The 20,734-nt window shown below is 46.9% G+C and overlaps 1 protein-coding gene across 7 annotated transcripts in view; it reads left to right on the top strand.

Annotated features, from left to right (window-relative positions):
• The first annotated feature begins 19,637 nt into the window (after positions 1-19,637).
• The window catches only part of EPS15L1 (epidermal growth factor receptor pathway substrate 15 like 1), a 186,002-nt gene continuing 184,905 nt past the window's right edge, over positions 19,638-20,734 (top strand). For all 7 annotated transcript variants that reach the window (XR_014473280.1, XR_014473279.1, XM_083180639.1 and 4 more), the window contains exon 1: positions 19,638-19,748. Coding sequence is in view for 5 of the 7 variants with exons in the window: in XM_083180639.1 (XP_083036765.1) it covers positions 19,722-19,748 (27 nt within the window). In the remaining 2 variants the exon portion in view is untranslated. The remainder of the gene's footprint in view (positions 19,749-20,734) is intronic.

Below are 20,734 nucleotides of genomic sequence, written 5' to 3'. Positions count from 1 at the left end.
AGTTTGTAAATTAATGCCTGGGGACTGGCATCCTTCGAGCAGGGGGACATGTGACACCCCAGACTTTGGGGGTGCCCCTTTAGTGTACCCAACCTGGGGACACCCAGTTTTCCCCCCAGGACTTTGACTGTGTGCAGCGCCCCATAGAAGGGTTGCTAAGCAACCAAACCCTGCGCTGCCAAATGGACAGGACCCTGAAGGGTTAACTTCCTGCGCTTGTAGAACGGCGCGAAAAGGAGAGACCTGGGATTGTTGGAACGAGGAGGGCGCGAAGAGGAGAGGGGAGGAGTGTGCGGTGGCGCGAGAGGACCAGCGTTACCTGCAGAGAGGAGTCCCGGTGGCGCGTGACGTGCACGAAGGTCCCCGATCCGCAGCAGAGGCCGGCGCTGAGGAGAAGAGTCGGCGGGGAAGGGAGAAGGCGGCGTGATCCAGCAGCAGCTTGGGCAGCGTACGTCACCCGCGCCCGGCTGCTACCCAGAGAGGAAGCCCAGCGCACACTGCCCCGCGTCATCGAGCAGTGACGGAGAGACGCAGCAGAGACCAGCGGGGAAGACGCCGCAGCAGCACCCAGCCTCCACAGCCTTCCACCTTCCGGCGTGTGGAGCCGCGCTAACGAGTAGCGCCCCCCTCCCGCATCCAGGCAGAGGGAGAGAGAGAGGGACTACAAGGCCCAGCACCCGGCAGACAGATCCAGAGAACAGCCCCAACGGAGTCCAGACAGCAGGTGCTGCAACGAATCGTAAGTGCTGCACAGCAGCCCCAGCACCACCCTACCTGACATTGGGCACACAGGAGTCCTAGTGCCACCCCCTTGCCGACCATAGTGACCCACAGCCGGGACACCCTCCAAGGCCTGCACAGGCCAGCGCCCCAGGGACTGTCTCCCCATACTTGTGGCCACAAACCTAGGCTGGGCCCCTCTTCTCAGGCCAGCACAGTGACTCACCTACCCAACTAGTACAGTGTGGGAGCTGAGGGACAGTGACAGGGACCCCCAGCCACGGAGAATCCCTTACGAGGACCTGACCCCTGTGCTGCAAACCCAGGCACCTCACTAGGCAGAGTACTGCCATTTTCTTATCAGAGATCCTCCAGCGCCATCTTGTGGCTCAAATCAGGAATTCCCTGTGCTAACCCTCAAGCAGGGACTTGCTTTCCGGATTTAGGACATTTTTTCCTTCCGTTCATCTGTATCCAACTAGGGAGACTGTTTTAGGTCCTAAAAGACTGCGCAGTAGCGGAATAGAGGCCTCTAACTGAGTCCAACACTAGCCCTGTGCACAGGCCTGCCTCAGAGGCAGTGATTAAGGACACACTCATTGGGTACCCAGTCACGTGACACTGTTGTGGATTTAATGCTAAAGTGATTTATACTGTTTGCACTATATACGTGATTTAATGCTAAAGTGATTTATACTGTTTGCACTATATACGTGCTTTAATGCTAAAGTGATTTATACTGTTTGCACTATATACGTGATTTAATGTTGAAGTGATTTATACTGTAAGGTACAGAAAAGTGCTAGAGCATTCCTCAAGTTGTCAGGCTGATTCACATCCGAGCGTAGATTTGGGTTTGCCCACGTAAAATAGCATCAGTGCCGCCTGCACGTAACTTAATAGCGCTCATGTGAACCAGGCACGGCGAGAGGACCTTTTCTGAAGTAACGGAGTCTAACCGAAGTATTGGAGTATAATTGTGCGGGTTTACCTAACTGTTAGGAAGGGCCCGGCAGCTTACGCACTTTATTTGAGGCGATATTGATATTGTTTATGTTTGCCAAATCTATGCTGTTACATTGTTGTGAGTGTTTTACCTGTGACAAGTAAGTTGGTTACCCACCGCAGACTACAGGTATTCCGACTAATAAACACCTTTGAAGCATATCCTCAGCCTGTTTATTGTCTCAGCCGCCCAGAAGAAAGAAGACGTCTATTCAGCTCCAGCATCAAGGTAATACAGAGGGTTACTGGCCGATCTTCTCCGGTGTACCACAGGATCTGTCGGATCTCAAAGATATGATCACTTGTTACATTGATTTATCATTCATTTGCAAATGTTACTTTGTACATCTACGGGCACCCGTGTGGCACACGGTATGGTACTGAAAGTTTTGATCAGAGCAGTTTCTCATAGGATTGGTGTCTATACATATCAGTATAGTTCCATGCAGTAATTTTTGGCTATATATAATTTTTGAGCCAAAGTTAAAGAAACTTTTGTACTCCACTTATATCCTATGGTTCGCTTCTCAGCGCTCTAAAAATATTATTTTGCGTGCCTGAGAGCCCCTACATAGGATAATAATGATTTATTCCAAAAAGAAAAATGAGTGACCGTACAGGTCAAACCAATTTCATACAATGTCTGTTGGTGTGTGCTACCGTCAGTGCAATTATATGAATTCCACGCAATATCTGCTAGTGTGTGTTATCATTTATTCAGCCTCCTGTGATTTGCTTCTCAGTATACACTTGTCATGAATTCCGCGCAATATCTGCTGGTGTGTGTTACCATTTATTCAGCCTCATGTGATTTGCTTCTCAATATACACTTGTATATATGGTTTATCCACTAGCCAATGCTGCCAACTTAATATTGGGATTCTTTTTGAGCAGATTTCATCAGCTAGAATGTATATTGTTGCTTTTTAGCATAAACAATGTGCTGAGATTGTGCCTGAAATTGTAGCAAAGTGATATTGTTAATCCTGTTGTTGCTCCTAGGGTCCCATCTATCGATGAATTGGACTCCGTGTGCAACAATTTTACAGATTGTTTAATATGTCTACCTTCTATCCACTTTTATTTTGTTTGCAGAATAAAACAGTAACTTTATTTGTACAGTTTTAGAATATACGGCTGGTATTGCCGACTGTATTGCCTGTTAGATTCTTATCTTGAGGAGATTGGTAAGTTTGATTTGACATATTCACCAGCATAAATAGAAAATTGTTTTGCTGGCTATACAATCTATATAGATAGGATTAAACACTACAATTATCACAGTCTAATTATTTACAACCGATTTCATACATAATCGTTTGATGAGTTGGATTGTGTGTACAACAATGGCTTTTACCGATTGTCTAATATGTCTACCATCTATCCACCATTATTTGATTTGCAGAATAAACAGTAGCTTTTATACAGTTTAGAATATGCGGCTAGTATTGCCGACTGTTGTGACTGTTAAATTCTGTCTTGTGGGGACTGGTAAATTTAATTTGACATATTTGCCAGCATCTATTGGTAATTATTTTGCTGGCTATACAATCTATATGGGTAAGGTGAGATAACACAAATGTCACGGTTTGATTTTATCACAAGCCTTATTATATGTGTGTTTAGTTATTAGAGCAGGTGCGATCACGCACTGCCACTACATCAAAGCACAGGTTGTTCTATTACAGAACTGTTAGCTGAATAACATATGTATGTGTTGCAAAAAAAAGGTAGCTGATGTCTCTTAAATCGCTTGGTGAATTGGACTGTGTGTATAACAATGGTTTTTATCGATTGTTTAATATGTCTACCGTCTATCCACTGTTATTAAATTGGCAGAATAAACAGTAGCTTTTTATAGCTTTTTGTACAGTTTAAGATGTGCGGCTGGTATTGCCGACTGTTGTCACTGTTAAATTCAGTTTTTTTGTGTGGAGACTGGTAAGTTTAATTTAACATATTTGCCAGCATCTATTGGTAATTATTTTGCTGGCTATACAATCTATATGGGTAGAATATGATAACACAAATATCACGGTTTTAGTTATTTCACAAGCCTCATTATATGCGTGTTCAGCTATTTATTAAAGCTGCTACCGCAGTTCAAATTTATTACTGCTCGCTGAGTAACGTCTGTATATTACCAGCAGTAGCTGATAGCATGGTTCTATTTATTCACAAGTCTCATTATATACGTGTTCAGCTAGTTGTTACTACTGGCTGAGCAGCATATGTATATTGCTAACAGTAGCTGGTATATCTTATCACATTTAGCTTTAATGCAAGCGCTCAGTACAGAGACTGAGTACGGACACTGCACCTTTCTTAATAAAGATTTGTTCAGCTACTGTATCTGCTACTCCGGCTCTATTCTTGCAGCCGGCAGAGCGGGTGCACTCACGCACTGTCACTACATAAAGGCACAGGTTTGTTTCTATTACAGAACTAACATCACAATTATTAAATTAATACATTTTAGGACTCTAACACATGGACATGTAAACGCCGACGCGCGTTTTACTAATGACAGTTTTTTCAAGGCAGAACCCGATCGTCCCGCTTGGATGGAATTTAAATAGACGGCTACCAATTGCAGGGGGTATCCTGATTCACGTGTTTTCCTCAGCCAATCATTCTTCAAAGTATTTGGTTATTGCTTATACTGGGTACGGGTAACCCTCATTGGGGTATGATATCCTGAACTGTGTGTTCTTCAAAACTGGGGGATTTAGACCGAAAAAATACTGAATGGTCAGTTATATTAATCAGGTAAAATTACAAGAAAAAAGAGAAGAAGAGAGGGGGCTATGTGTAGATGTTGCCACTTACTTCCCTTTATGTATTTATATTATGAATATGTGTTATAAATATATATGTAAAAGCAAATTAAAATTAAAATTTAATGTGTGAAGGAAATGGCTTAGGAAGAGTAGTTAGAATTAAATGTGGGTGTTAATAAATTTTAAAGTGCGTTAATCTATATTAATCATGAGTGATGAAGATTGTATACTGTGAAAAATAGAATTATTGTTAAGATTATGTGAATTATTGACCATTATGTGAATTATTAGTGTATATAACGTTGAATAATAATTTGTACTTACCAAAAATTACTTCACATGCAATGAGAGACACTACCTCCAGGTAAAGGGGACAGCGATGGGGACAGCATGTGCCCCAACGTATGCGAACCTTTACCTGGGGTGGGGGGAGAGGGAAGTTATGTTTGCCGAGACGAATAACATCTACACAGACCATGTCGTACTATATCTTAGATATATAGATGACATCCTATTAATATGGGATGGAGACCAAAGAGACTTGGACACCTTTATTGATATCTTGAATCATAACTCCCTAGATCTGAAGTTAACAGGCAACAGTAGTAAAGAAGAAGTAAATTTCCTGGATTTACGCATACGAATTGAGGACAATGGCCAAATCTCCACGGATAACTACCGCAAAGAAACTGCCACAAACAGTCTTCTTCATGCAACCAGTTCCCATCATCCGGCCACTATTAAAGCAATCCCAAAGGGAGAGATTTTAAGAACTAAAAGAAATTGCTCACAGACTACTGATTTTGTTATAAGAGAACAACAACTATGGGGTGTATTCACTGTTGGTCGTTAGGTCCATTCTGTCTAAAACAGCATATTTTACGCCTGAAAAAAAAGTCTAGATGAATTGTAGTATTCACTATCATTTTTTCTAGACAGTCTAAAGCATTTCACCTGTCAACTCTTTTCGTTTGCCTCGCCTGTCTAAATGAGTCATTTGGACTTTTTGTTTCACTTTGTCTAAACTCAGCCATGTTAATCTGATTTAGCCTATTCAGTGTCTGATTGTCTAAATGGATTCTACAGTTTTTAGGCAGGCTTTAGACAAAATGAACTAGACAATTTCTTCTGTCGGGACTGCTCTACAAAACATAAAATATTATTTTATTTATGTCGTTTTTTAAATGAATCAATGTAATTTATTGTCGTTTTGCTTATAAATAAATTTTGTATGTTTATTATTGCCTATATAAATATATTTAGATTTTTTTCATAATTTTTTTTTTACTCTCCCCATGTAGCATTGTGTTTTACCAGCATGCAGTGTTGTACCCATGTGATACCTATGCGTATTCATATTTTCTGGATTTACGATCCTGAAAATCGTATTCGCATTCATGGCACATTCTTATTCGTATTTCCGAATGTATACACCATTGAAAGAATACGAATAGGAATCACCATTCAAAAGAGTGGTGATTCCTAATACGGCCGGTAATTAGCGGGATACGGCTGCTAATTGCTGGCCAAATATGCCTGGAAAATACACTTCATTTTCCAGGCGTATTTGGCTTTAGCCTGCACGAATCAGTCAGATCCGTGCAGGCTGCAGTGTAAAAAAAAGAGAGAAAAATTAATAAATAATTTAAAAAAATGGCGTGGGGTCCCCCCACAGGCATAACCAGCCCCAGGCTCACAGAGCCGGTTCTGGTTTAAAAAAAATCAGGGACCAAATTAAATAGGGTTCCCCGTATTTTTTAAAACCAGCACCAGGGCAAAGGGCCGGTCCTGGTTCCCTAAATACGGGGGACAAAATGAATAGGGGTCCCCGTATTTTAAGAACCAGCACCAGCCCCAACCAACCAGCAGGTTAATGCCACAGCCGGCCGAAGCATTAAACTACTGACCGGTCAGCCTGAGCAGGGGTCCTGGAGAAGTGGGGACCCCCCCAATGAAGGGGTCCCCCCCTCCAGAACTTACCTGCCCAGGCTGCTGTCCCCGGTGCCCCTGGGCTGTGGGCACCGGGCTGATGTTGTGTAAAAAAATAGAAAGAACCATTGGGTTCTGCTGTGGAACTATGAGTCCCAGCAAGCTTGGTCCGCATACTGGGACTTGGAGAACCACAAGTCCCAGCATGCGGCTCATTAATGGGCTTGCTGGGACTCTTCGTTCCACAGCAGAACCAATAGTTAAATAAAAACACAAAGACACTTGAAAAATAAAAAACTTTAATGCACACAGAGCCCATTCACGCAAATACTTACCTATCTTGATAGTAGTTCAGTCCCCTTGTCCAGTAGAAATCCAGTATGGGTACCTGTGGAGGGAAACCATACTCACCTGGGTCCTCTGGCATAAATCAAAACTTCTTTGTTGCAAAGTAGGCATCCACGGCACTTTGCAAGATAAAAAAAACCGCATTACTTGATCCCGGCATGGACTGAGGAGAGCCGGAGGATGTCTGTGTACATCCTGCGGCTCCTCACCCCGAATTGCGCTATTGTCCACCTATCGGCCAATCAGAATTCGAACGGCCGCTAGGCGGCCAATAGCGCTATTTGGCAGCAGGAGGGTGGCAGGAGGGTTCCAGAGGGTGAAGGAGGGTGCAGGTGGGTGGCAGGAGGGTGCCAGAGGGTGAAGGAGGGTGCAGGTGGGCAGCAGGAGGGTGCCGGAAGGTGAAGGAGGGCAGCAGGAGGGTGAACGCGGGTGCCGGTGGGCAGCAGGCAGGTGAAGGAGGGCAGCAGGGGGTGAAGGAGGGTGACAGAGGACAGCATGACGGGTGACAGAGGGCAGCAGGTGGGTGACAGAGGGTGAAGGAGGGCAGCAGGGATGTGAAGGAGGGTGTCTGTGGGCATCAGGGGGGTGAAGGAGCGTGCTGTAGTGCAGCAGGCGGGTGCAGGAGGGCAGCATGCGGGTGAAGGAGGGCAGCAGGCGGGTGAAGGAGGGCAGCAGGGGCGTGAAGGAGGGTGCCTGTGGGCATCAGGGGGGTGAAGAAAGGTGCTGTACTGCAGCAGGTGGGTGCTGTAGTGCAGCAGGCGGGTGCTGTAGTGCAGCAGGCGGGTGAAGGAGGGCAGCAAGTAGGTGAAAGAGGGCAGCTGGAGGGTGAAAGAGGCAGCACGGGGACGCAGGTGGGCAGCAGCACGGGGGCGCAGGTGGGCAGCAGGGAGTGAATGAGGGCAGCAGGAGGGTGCAGGCGGGCAGCAGGAGGGGGGCACAAGTGGGCAGCAGGAGGGGGCGCAGGTGGGCAGCAGCACGGGGGCGCAGGTGGGCAGCAGGGAGTGAATGAGGGCAGCAGGAGGGTGCAGGCGGGCAGCAGGAGGGGGGCACAAATGGGCAGCAGAAGGCAGCAGGAGGGGCACAGGTGGCATCAGATTTTACAGATTCAGGGGCACAGGTGGGCAGCAGGAGGGTATGGAAGGGCAGAAGTAGGGCAGCAGGGGAGCTGAAGGTGGCAAGCAGGGTGATGCAGGTGGGCAGCAGGAGGGTGGAACAATGGCGGCTGGTGTGCTCCATGCCGAATTGCTGGTGATTCTTACCTGGCTTCGATCACCGGCGGCCAGACACAGTGGGTGGGCAGCGGCCTGACAGTGGGGCATGCAGCGGCCAGGCGTGCACTCCAGGGCGGCTTGCGGGGATTCCGGCATCCAGGGCTGACAGCGGGCGGCACCCCGGAGACTGCAAGTAGGAAGGAGGTGGGCTGACAGCGGGGGAGGCAGCGGGCTGGCAGCGGACTGACAGCGGGGGAGGCAGCGGACTGACAGCGGGGGAGGCAGCGGACTGACAGCGGAGGAGGCAGCGGGCGGGAGTGCACTCCAGGGCGGACAGCGATCTGTACACTGGAGGCTGCAAAGAGGGATGGGGGATGCAGGCGCCGGGCTAGCCAGTATGAAAGGGGAGCAGGGGGGATGTCCAGCGCACTCCCCTGCATGTGGATTAAAGAAGCAGGGGAGTGCGCTGGACATCCCCCCTGCTCCCCTTTCATTCATACTGGCTGGCACGGCTGCATCCCCCATCCCTCCTTGCAGCCTCCAGTGTACAGCTCGCTGTCCGCCCTGGAGTGCACTCCCACCCGCTGTCTTCCCCGCTGTCAGCCCGCTGAGTGTAAAACTTTATCTTTTTCTTCAAACTCCCCTGCTTCGTTCATGTAAATGCAGGGGAGTTAACTGGGCACCATCTGTTTTAATTTTACTGTGTTCCCCCCTCCCTGCTGGGTACAGACGTGTCCCCGGAGTGAAACTCCGTCTGCCCTGCATGATTTATGTTCACACGCTGGCCGCCAGCCCCCCGGCTGCTGACACAGCGTGACCCCGTCCCGGAGCTCTGATGCGGGCATGCATCTCACCTCACCTCAGGCTCTCCCCATGGTCCCCCTTTGCTCCGGGCTGTGTCAGCAGCCGGGGGGCTGGCGGCCAGTGTGTGAACATAAATGGCTGAGGAGTGTTGGTGTGACTGGCCTGCAGGTGAATTGGACATAGCCCCTTTCGCCTCCTAGGTGTTTTAACGCCTGGAGGCGTTCCGCCCTGTATTCATTGTGAATACACTAATTGGTGAAAAGCTGAAACCAAATATGCCTGTCTAGCTGATGTAAAAGCTAGAACAGGCGGAACTACATCAGCTAACGACGGACCCTGAATATGCCCCTATGTGAAAGACTTCACCAAAGAGGATATAGCAAGAGGTCAGTACAAAAAGCCAAGAAGGAAGTAAGAGAACGCCCTCGAGAGTCACTTCTGACCCCAAAAATCAAAGTACAAAAAGAAGAACCAGTGAGGTTCATTGGGACGTTCAGTAATAAATGGCGTGAGATTAACGAGATCTTACAAAAACATTGGCCAGTTCTCCACACGAATACTGACTTAGTAGATATCCTTCCCAGGAAAGTCCAGATTAGCTGGAGACGCTCAAATAATCTGAAGGACATCCTGGTCCAGAGCCATCTCTCCAAATTCCAAAAACCACTTATCTCGAAGAAGGGGTTTTACTGCTGTCGCCAATGTAAAGCATGCTCCTTCATGGTACCTACAACGAGTTATTATGACAGATATGGTAAAAAATGGACCATAAGTGATTATATAGATTGTACCACTGAGGGAGTGGTATATCATTTAAAATGTCCATGTAACCATATCTACATTGGCAAGACAAAAAGGAAACTTAAAATATGAATCTTGGAACATGTGAATAGTATCAGGAGAGCAAAACAAGATAAAAACAATTTCAAAAACCTCACCCCCATAGCCTCCCATTTCTTATTACACCATGGAGGCAATCCCCTGGGATTACAAGCATTTGGGATGAAACACATTAGTGTAAACATCAGAGGAGGGGATGTAGATAAAAAATTGTTACAATATGAGACGAAAATGATATTTATGATGGATAGTGTATATCCGAAGGGTCTCAATGAGAACAACAGTTACACACATTTCCTGTGATACATTCCAAATATACTGATATGTTTCTCCCTCCTTCTTCTTTTTTGTCTCGCCATGTCTTTTCCTTAAAAAATCTCTTTCTCATTTAATTCTATAAAATCCCTTATACGGAGGCTTAATGAACATGAATCTGATCCACAAGGATCAATTCATTATACACAACCCAAGGATTTGAGGCTGTGTCTGGGGGAACGCCATAATATACAATGCACATTACTAATACTTACCCAAATTATGACCATCATCTGTTCAGATATTCCAACAGATCATAGGGACACCCAACGAACAAGAATTAATTTACTTTATTTAAATATTGACAACATTGAATAATAATATATATTAGTATAATATCAGCACAAATTAAAAACAAATAAAGATCATTTGTCACAATCTACATTAAAAATATGAGACAAATACCACATAATCACACTCAACAAGGATGACATCCACACACCATCACATAGTTTTTCTTCACCACTAATTTTTTAGTTTTTTTCACAATATTTTTCACTGCAATTTTTTCACATTAATCATCCAAATAAGCTAAGATACTATCCACCAATTATTATTCAACGTTATATACACTATTAATTCACATAATGGTCAATAATTCACATAATCTTAACAATAATTCTATTTTTCACAGTATACAATCTTCATCACTCATGATTAATATAGATTAACGCACTTTAAAATTTATTAACACCCACATTTAATTCTAACTACTCTTCCTAAGCCATTTCCTTCACACATTAAATTTTAATTTTAATTTGCTTTTACATATATATTTATAACACATATTAATAATATAAAATATAAATACATAAAGGGAAGTAAGTGGCAACATCTACACATAGCCCCCTCTCTTCTTCTCTTTTTTCTTGTAATTTTCCCTGATTAATATAACTGACCATTCAGTATTTTTTCGGTCTAAATCCCCCAGTTTTGAAGAACACACAGTTCAGGATATCATACCCCAATGAGGATTACCCGTACCCAGTATAAGCAATAACCAAATACTTTGAAGAATGATTGGCTGAGGAAAACACGTGAATCAGGATACCCCCTGCAATTGGTAGCCGTCTATTTAAATTCCATCCAAGCGGGACGATCGGGTTCTGCCTTGAAAAAACTGTCATTAGTAAAACGCGCGTCGGCGTTTACATGTCCATGTGTTAGAGTCCTAAAATGTATTAATTTAATAATTGTGATGTTAGTTCTGTAATAGAAACAAACCTGTGCCTTGGTGTAGTGACAGTGCGTGAGTGCACCCGCTCTGCCGGCTGCACGAATAGAGCCGGAGTAGCGGCTACAGTAGCTGAACAAATCTTTATTAAGAAAGGTGCAGCGTCCGTACTCAGTCTCTGTACTGAGCGCTTGCATTAAAGCTAAATGTGATAAGATATACCAGCTACTGTTAGCAATATACATATGCTGCTCAGCCAGTAGTAACAACTAGCTGAACACGTATATAATGAGTGTCACGGCCTGGACTGTCTGTGTTCCCGGCACTGACCTGGGTGCGCCAGTGGAGGGCGCAGGGAACTGGAAGCGAGGAGGCTTGAGGTAGCTGGAGCTCATGCACGGAGGCTGGAGGGAGATGATCTGCCGGGGACACAGAGGATTGGCTGAGACCTAAAGCAGAGGCGCGGGGTCTAAACCAACAGTGGTATTCACCAGGGACCCCCGCAAGGGGATATGGACTTCGCTGCAACTGCCGACCAGGTCGCGGCCCTCTGCCCAGGTTCCCCTGTGACTTTGGCAGAGTTTGGACAACAAGAGTCTTTAGAGGGGTACTTAAACCATCGATGGTGATCGATGGCACTGAATGCTATACAGCAACACGGAGGGTACTTGAGGAATGTGAGATGCGGCCTGGAAGCCGGGGATGACAGGAGGGTAGCACAGGGAGACGCTGGAGACACTGGGGATCACTGAAGCGGCTAGGGAGCCGATACTTGAGATCACTGGGGATCGCTGGGGCGGCTAGGGAGCCGATACTGGAGATCACTGGGGATCGCTGGAGCGGCCTGAGAGCCGAGGGGAGACGGGCACGGAACCCACTGATATCCGGACGCTGAGCAGATAACCTGGACTGCACGAGAAGACAGGATCACACGGCAGATGGAACACGTGGAGACTTCTGGCAGGAGTGGAATAACCAGGACGCTGAGAGTAACACAGGTGACAGCGGACTCAGGTAACCGGATCTCTGGAGCAAGTGGGGAGTCTTGACAGGAGCTTAACGCTGGAGAACTCACAGGTAAACTGACGAGTTGTTCAAGACAAGGAGGAGACTGTGAGCTAGGCTTTTATCCCTCCAGGTGATTAAGGAATCAGACGCAGGTGATGGGATTAGCCGCAGCAGCAGTACACAGACCAGGAAGTAAGTTGGAGCTTACCTGGATCATGTGACCCGCAGTTTGATCAGGGAATACACCTGGAGCTCACAGTGACGCAGGGGCGACTTGGAAACAAAACACATCACGCCAGGGATTGCCGACTGTGCCGGCAGCTGATCTACGGAGGACACTACCCCAGCGTGCCGGTAAGGGGCGCATGCGAGCGGTGCGAGAACCGGGGTTCATGACAATGGGCCTTATTCTGATCGGTGCGGCCCGATCAGAATATGCGGCCGCGACCGTGCAGGCGAATCCCCGCCTTCCATACGGATCGCCACCTGCCGTCCGTACGCGGATATGTGGCGATCCGCATGAAATTGGATGGGGATACTCCTCCTCCGTCTTGGAAGCAGCCCCTGCATTCGATGGTCGCCGAACATCGAATGCAGGGCCGCACGCTCCACCAGGTCCCGCCACACAAGACCACACAGACACTTGTCCATGTGAAATCATGTATGGGGGCGGGCAGCTGACATCCGGCGATGTCAGATGCCCGCCCCGTACCCACGCGTCACGGCCTCATTACCATGCATACGCCCCGCGTTTGCATGGGAACGCCCATGAAACGCGGGGCGTATGCATAGGGTAATGAGGCTAAGTAGCCCCTCACGCCCCTCTACGCCCCCTGTGCGGCGTATAAAGAATCCGTGCGGCGAAATCGCCTGCACATGCGCAGAGTGACCTCTGCACATGCGCAGACGATCAACATCGGCGGTCCGTCCGCATGCGGGAATATCCGCACCGATCAGAATAAGGCCCAATGAGACTTGTGAATTAATCGAACCATGCTATCAGCTACTGCTGGTAATATACAGACGTTACTCAGCGAGCAGTAATAAATTTGAACTGCGGTAGCAGCTTTAATAAATAGCTGAACATGCATATAATGAGGCTTGTGAAATAACTAAAACCGTGATATTTGTGTTATCCTATTCTACCCATATAGATTGTATAGCCAGCAAAATAATTACCAATAGATGCTGGCAAATATGTTAAATTAAACTTACCAGTCTCCACACAAAAAAAACAGAATTTAACAGTGACAACAGTCGGCAATACCAGCCGCACATCTTAAACTGTACAAAAAGCTATAAAAAGCTACTGTTTATTCTGCCAATTTAATAACAGTGGATAGACGGTAGACATATTAAACAATCGATAAAAACCATTGTTATACACACAGTCCAATTCACCAAGCGATTTAAGAGACATCAGCTACCTTTTTTTGCAACACATACATATGTTATTCAGCTAAAAGTTCTGTAATAGAACAACCTGTGCTTTGATGTAGTGGCAGTGCGTGATCGCACCTGCTCTAATAACTAAACACGCATATAATAAGGCTTGTGATAAAATCAAACCGTGACATTTGTGTTATCTCACCTTACCCATATAGATTGTATAGCCAGCAAAATAATTACCAATAGATGCTGGCAAATATGTCAAATTAAACTTACCAGTCCCCACAAGACAGAATTTAACAGTCACAACAGTCGGCAATACTAGCCGCATATTCTAAACTGTATAAAAGCTACTGTTTATTCTGCTAATTATATAATGGTGGATAGATGGTAGACATATTAGACAATCGGTAAAAGCCATTGTTGTACACACAATCCAACTCATCAAAAGATTATGTATGAAATCGGTTGTAAATAATTAGACTGTGATAATTGTAGTGTTTAATCCTATCTATATAGATTGTATAGCCAGCAAATCAATTTTCTATTTATGCTGGTGAATATGTCAAATTAAACTTACCAATCTCCACAAGATAAGAATCTAACAGGCGATACAGTCGGCAATACCAGCCGTATATTCTAAAACTGTATAAATAAAGTTACTGTTTTATTCTGCAAACAAAATAAAAGTGGATAGAAGGTAGACATATTAAACAATCTGTAAAATTGTTGCACACGGAGTCCAATTCATCGATAGATGGAACCCTAGGAGCAACAACAGGATTAACAATATCACTTTGCTACAATTTCAGGCACAATCTCAGCACATTGTTTATGCTAAAAAGCAACAATATACATTCTAGCTGATGAAATCTGCTCAAAAAGAATCCCAATATTAAGTTGGCAGCATTGGCTAGTGGATAAACCATATATACAAGTGTATATTGAGAAGCAAATCACATGAGGCTGAATAAATGGTAACACACACCAGCAGATATTGCGCGGAATTCATATAATTGCACTGACGGTAGCACACACCAACAGACATTGTATGAAATTGGTTTGACCTGTACGGACACTCATTTTTCTTTTTGGAATAAATCATTATTATCCTATGTAGGGGCTCTCAGGCATGCAAAATAATATTTTTAGAGCGCTGAGAAGCGAACCATAGGATATAAGTGGAGTACAAAAGTTTCTTTAACTTTGGCTCAAAAATTATATATAGCCAAAAATTACTGCATGGAACTATACTGATATGTATAGACACCAATCCTATGAGAAACTGCTCTGATCAAAACTTTCAGTACCATACTGTGTGCCACACAGGTGCCCGTAGATGTACAAAGTAACATTTGCAAATGAATGATAAATCAATGTAACAAGTGATCATATCCCACCATACAATCCATGCACTGGACTCGCCTAAAAAGGTTAAGAATAAAGTAAAACAGAACAGCATCACAAAGGGAGAAAATCTGTAAGAAATAAATTACGGGACAGTACCTCCAAATAAGCTTATTCAAGCAATAATGGAATAACCCCCTCACAGAATATCCCTAGTATAAAAGGACCGAAATTGAAAAAATAAACACATTAAAGGACACAGATAGCAATTAAAGTGAATCTGAATCTTTATTAAAGATATAAAATTTAAAAATATTTTTCACACATATATATGATATATTTCACGGACTGGACAGTTCTTATTTTAATATATATTTCAATAAAGAAAACATTTTAATTCATACACTTCTCTCAAAATTACTTTTGTACGCCAACAAAAAAGACATTCTTCCCTGTCCTTTTTTCTGTTGTTACATTTATTGTCTTTGGCTGCACCCCCTCTGAGCTCTACAATTGATAATGTCTCGTCTGGGGTAACTTTGGTGCTATAGCACCTGCCTATCCCCTTCCCCCTTCCCCCTAAAAACTTATATATAACACTCCGCAATGGCCATGACCATAGGCGTGCGCACATTGAGTGTTAAGGGTGCACAGGCACCCCCTAATGCTGTGCCCCTACCCCTACACTTATTGCTGAAAGTAATACCAGCAATACCTTTTACCAAAGACTTTTTCTTTTTAGACCTGTATTCCATTAAAATAAACACCCATCAATCAATTGTGTGTGTTCTGCATTATTAATTGTATTACACCATTGTCATATCAATACATATCTGTGTTATCCAGATATGATTTTGACTGTATTTGCATGTTACTGTTAAACAGAGTAATTATAAGATTAAAACTGAAATAGGCCGGATATAATGGTGTGGCTGAGAGACGTTTTATATTGTAGTGAGTGCACGCCTGATTTGCGGTGTTAGACAGACCCAATAGGTGGTGCTAGGCACACCGCTTTGACAGTGCACCCCCTAATAAAATGTGCTGCGCACGCCTATGGCCATGACATACTATATAACACTCCGCAATGCCCATGACATACTATATAACACTCCGCAAAGCCCATGACATACTATATAACACTCCGCAATGCCCATGACATACTATATAACACTCCGCAAAGCCCATGACATACTATATAACACTCCGCAATGCCCATGACATACTATATAACACTCCGCAATGCCCATGACATACTATATAACATTCCGCAATGCCCATGACATACTATAAAACACTCCGCAATGCCCATGACATACTATATAACACTCCGCAATGCCCATGACATACTATATAACACTCCGCAATGCCCATTACATACAACACACCATAATGCCCATTACACATTTGACACATAAGTGCCACTTACCTACATGCTCAATGCCAGGGCCTTCATGCTCAATGCCAAGGGGCTTCATGCTCGATGCCAAGGGGCTTCATGCTTGATGCCAAAGGGCTTCATGCTCAATGCCAAGGGGGCAGTAGGGTGCAACAGGGTGGGTGGGTGGGTGCAGTAGGGTGCAGCAGGGTGGGTGGGTGGGTGCTGTAGGGTGGGTTTGTGGGTGCAGCAGGGTGGGTGGGTTATGTGGTTAGGAGGGTGAGTGCAGTAGTGTGCAGCAGGGTGGGTGGAGGGTGGGAGTACACCATACTTAGACAGCCAGCCACCCCCCCTGCCTGTGCTGACAGTGACAGTCGATGCAGCATGTGTGCTGTGCACCCCTCCCCTCCCCCCTGCCAGTGTGCACCGCCCGCCCGCTCACGGCTCCCCGCTGTGTCCAGGAGAGAGATGCGGCTATGTCAAATTCATATCTACCGCTGGAACGCTAGCCAATAGGAGCTCGCGGTCCAGCAGCCATCAGTTGATTGGCTGCTGGACCGCAAGCGCCCATTGGCTAGCGGTCCAGCGGGAGCTGTGAATTTTACATAGCAGCAGTGCAGCACGTCTCTCTCCCAGACGGAGCTAGCTGGCGGGCAAGTGGGGGAGCTAGCTGGCGGGGGAGATGGCTCCGGCGCCATGCAATCTTACAGCTCCCGGAGCGTTTGCTTCGCCGGCTCCGCCCTCGCTACGCCTTTGACCGGAAGTGAGTCATACCTGGAGACTACATGTACCAAGATGCACCGCATGCATCTACAGTGCGCATTCAGGTGCTCTGATGCTCGATTGCGCTAAGGAGCTCAGGCACTCAGCGGGGGAAGGGGTGGCATGTGTTTGTTGGGGAATGAACACGGCCGCACACTTACATGTCAGTTGCATGCATGGAAATCTTCTGGGGGAGCCCACATCGGCTGCGCAGCTCAGCCCAGAAAATTTCTTTGCATGCCAGCAAAGGTTTTTTTTTTCTGAAATCTTTGTTAAATGTACTTTTTCCACAAATTTTGTCCAAGGCTGAAGGGGTGTTCAAGGGAAATCTTAAGAGAAATCTTAATATCAGAGATATTTCTAGCGTCTGGGCACCTTTATTTACAGCAGTGGTTCCCAACCTGGGGTACTTGAACCCCTGGGGGTACTCTGCAGACCAGTTGGGGGTACTTGAAAATAATATTGGGAATGGAGGACGATGAAAAGGTCTTTTGATGGCTGAAGAAGACCCAATGCCATCTAGACAAACTATGTTGCATCATATGCCAGACCAGCAATCCACTGGGAGCTTCCCATGCTGCCCTCAGACATCAGCAGTCATCTGCCCAGCACTGACAAAGGTGGAGGAAGCAGCAGCATTAATCCTACCGGTGTTAGCGGGAATCCTGGAGATAATGCACAACCAGCGGCTAGACACAGAAGGGCATGATTCCTTGCTGTATACTACTCCTCCGCTCATCCTTAATATAAGGACATGCATAGGATCCACACACCGCTAAGTACTGTCCATATTTCAAAATGAGAGGAGGGGGTACTTATCAATGAAAAGCCTAATCAAGGGGTACGGGAGAGAAAAAAGGTTGGGAACCACTGATTTACAGGATTAATTTGCTCCATCTGTGCCCAGTAGAGATGGGTCGTTCGCGAACTAACCAGATCTTTTGAACGGATCCCATTCAAGAACGAGTGAGCCGGCGATCCCCAAAAAGTGATCCGTTTCAGTTTCGTTTCCCATTAGAATGCATTTTCCTGATCTCAGTGCTGCCACCTGTGGCAGCTGAGATGTACTACCTTTGGAGACTGAGTACAGTGCTGTGACTACAAGCAGGGCCGGCTCTACCATTAGGCAGCTTTAGGCAACTGCCTATGGCGCCGGGATCTGGGGGGGCGCCACCAAGTCTGCAAATCAAAAAATCAAATCTGTCTATGAGAATCCTTGTTGTACTCAATGCAGGTGGCGACTGTGGAACTTCCAATACCTCACCTTTACACTTTCCCTTGAGACACACTTCCCTACATTACTGCCCCTCCTCTTTGTACTCTGTTTGGGTGGCAAAGGGGAGGGTGCAGAGGGCCTCCGGGGGGCTGGGAGGACCACATGATTTTTTTTTTCTTTGGTGGGGAGGGTGGGAGTAGGTTGAAGTTTTGCCTAGGGTGCTGAGAAGCCTTAAGGCCGCCATACACTATGCGATTTGGCCCCGATTTCACCTGATCCAGATGGATCGGGCAGTGAAATCGGACCAAATCGCAGGTTTTGACACCCGGTCCGACCCGATGTGCGGTCCCATGCGCATCGGGTCAGAGTCGGGACGTCGGACCGCCTGCACATAAGATAAATCTTATGTGCAGCCGTGGGGACTCTGAGGAAGCCGGCGAGGGAGGGGGGGGCGGGAGACGGCGGCGAGGGAGGGGGGCGGCAGGGGGAGCCGGAGCAGAGAGCTGTCATGCTCCGTCTGGGTAGGGGGGGGGGAAACGCTGCTAGTAGTGCGGACGCTGCGGGGGACACAGGCGGCAGTGACATAGAGCCGGGCGGGGGGAGCCGGGAGCTGTCAGCACTGAAAAAAAAAAACCCATACAATGAATGGGCAGCCTGTGATTGGCTGAGCGCTCTCTCAGCCTGTCAGCAATTGGCTGAGAGAGCGCTCAGCCAATCACAGGCTGCCCATTCATTGTATGGGCTTTTTTTTTTTTTCAGTACTGACAGCTCCCGGCTCCCCCCGCCCGGCTCTATGTCACTGCCGCCTGTGTCCCCCGCAGCGTCCGCACTACTAGCAGCGTGCGTCCGTCCCCCCAGCTGCCTTGCAGCATCCCCCGCCCGCCACCTCGATGTCCCCGGCCCCCCTGCTCGCTCCACATTGCAGCTCCCTGGGAGTTGCAAATGATACATCGCATGCAAACTTGGCACATCAAGTGCCAAATCGTGTGTCCCCCTCCCGGGGAGCTGCAGGGGGAAATCAGGTCCGACTTGTCCTTAGGACAAGTCGGACTAATGTATGGGGGCCTTTACACCGGCCATGACTACAAGTGATAGAAAGATTAGCTGCTGCTGCCAGGGATGGCCATCGGTGCAGACGCAATCGATGGTTGCCATCGATGGCGATTCTGCACCCAGCCATCTATCAGTGTTTTTACTTGATCATGTATATTCCCCTTTTTTTTTTAAAGTGAGCTGAGAATTCGTCTAAAAGATCAGTATCTTTACACTGAGAGATCCGTCGGATTCCGGCTCAGCTTAATGATCCATTTTGCCCATCTCTAGACTGCCCAACCGTCACACAGCACGCCCCAGGCCTCCCCGTCTCAGCATTTGCATAGTGACGACCGAAATGAATCAAATCCTCGCCACCGATTATTAACGTGTAAGCCCCGCCCCATTGCGCGTCCCCGGTATCGGACTGACGCTCCGCGCGTTCCCGCGGCAAGCTGCAAAGATGGCGGCGCACATCTCCCTCACACAGGTAAGTGCCGTCTACAGAGTGACATTGTGGGGATGGGGGCAGCGTGGGGTGACGGGCGGTGGTAGTCGCGGCCGCCGCTCTATACCGGGCAGGGAGGACAGAGCGGGAGCACATTGGCCCGACACATACATCCCTCCCATTGATTACTTCTTGTAGAGGCTGAGGCCTGGGGAGGGGACTGTCATTAAGTAGCAGCGGATACCCTGCCCTGTGTGCCCGACCCCGCACCGCCCTCTCTGCGCTCCGGGTCTGCTCCCCTCACTGTCATGTAACCAGATGCAGAGCCCTCGGCTGCATAATTCCCCTCCCTCACTCACTCTACGAAGCTGAGGGCATCCCCACACCCTCCTAGCGGTGACACGCTGTGTGCTCCTGCCTTTTTGGGGTCACTGCACGGACCAGCTAGTGCACACACCTGACCATCCTGTGCTCCGGGCACCCACCCTGGGAGTCCCACCGGGTCCGTCACTGTACTCATCAGCACCAGGCGCAGGGAGAGCCCGCAGCACTACTTCCCTCACCGCAGCTACCCAAGGGATGGTGCTCGGACTACTCTCATGTGCCGTGTGCTGCCAGCCTTACTAGGACCCAGGCAACGTAGCACCTTCATTCCTTTGCTACCTGGCCACATTGACGTTGTCTATTCCTTGCCCCATAGCTTGCAGTGTTTTCTGTGACAAAAGAATGAATATATATTCACGCTGCTGAAAGCAGCAACAGCAGCACTCGGGTAGCAAAGAATAACACAAAATCAGAAACTCAGCAACGTTTCGATTTTCTTAAATCATCATCATCAGGCATTGAATAAAATGGAAACGTTGCGGAGTTCCCGCTTTTGTGATATTCTTTGCTACCCGTTGCTGCTTTCAGCAGCGTGAGTATATAGATTTGACCTTGTGGGGTCTTCAGCGGGCACCGGGACCCTTGTACGTTTATTCGTAGATGTGCCTGGCTATATATATATATATATATATATATATATATAT

The sequence above is a fragment of the Crinia signifera genome, chromosome 1 (assembly GCF_055691185.1).
Source record: "Crinia signifera chromosome 1, ASM5569118v1, whole genome shotgun sequence".
Classification (NCBI taxonomy): Eukaryota; Metazoa; Chordata; class Amphibia; order Anura; family Myobatrachidae; genus Crinia; species Crinia signifera.
Note: the sequence above shows the minus strand (reverse complement) of the source record. Positions and strands in the feature narration are given on the sequence as shown.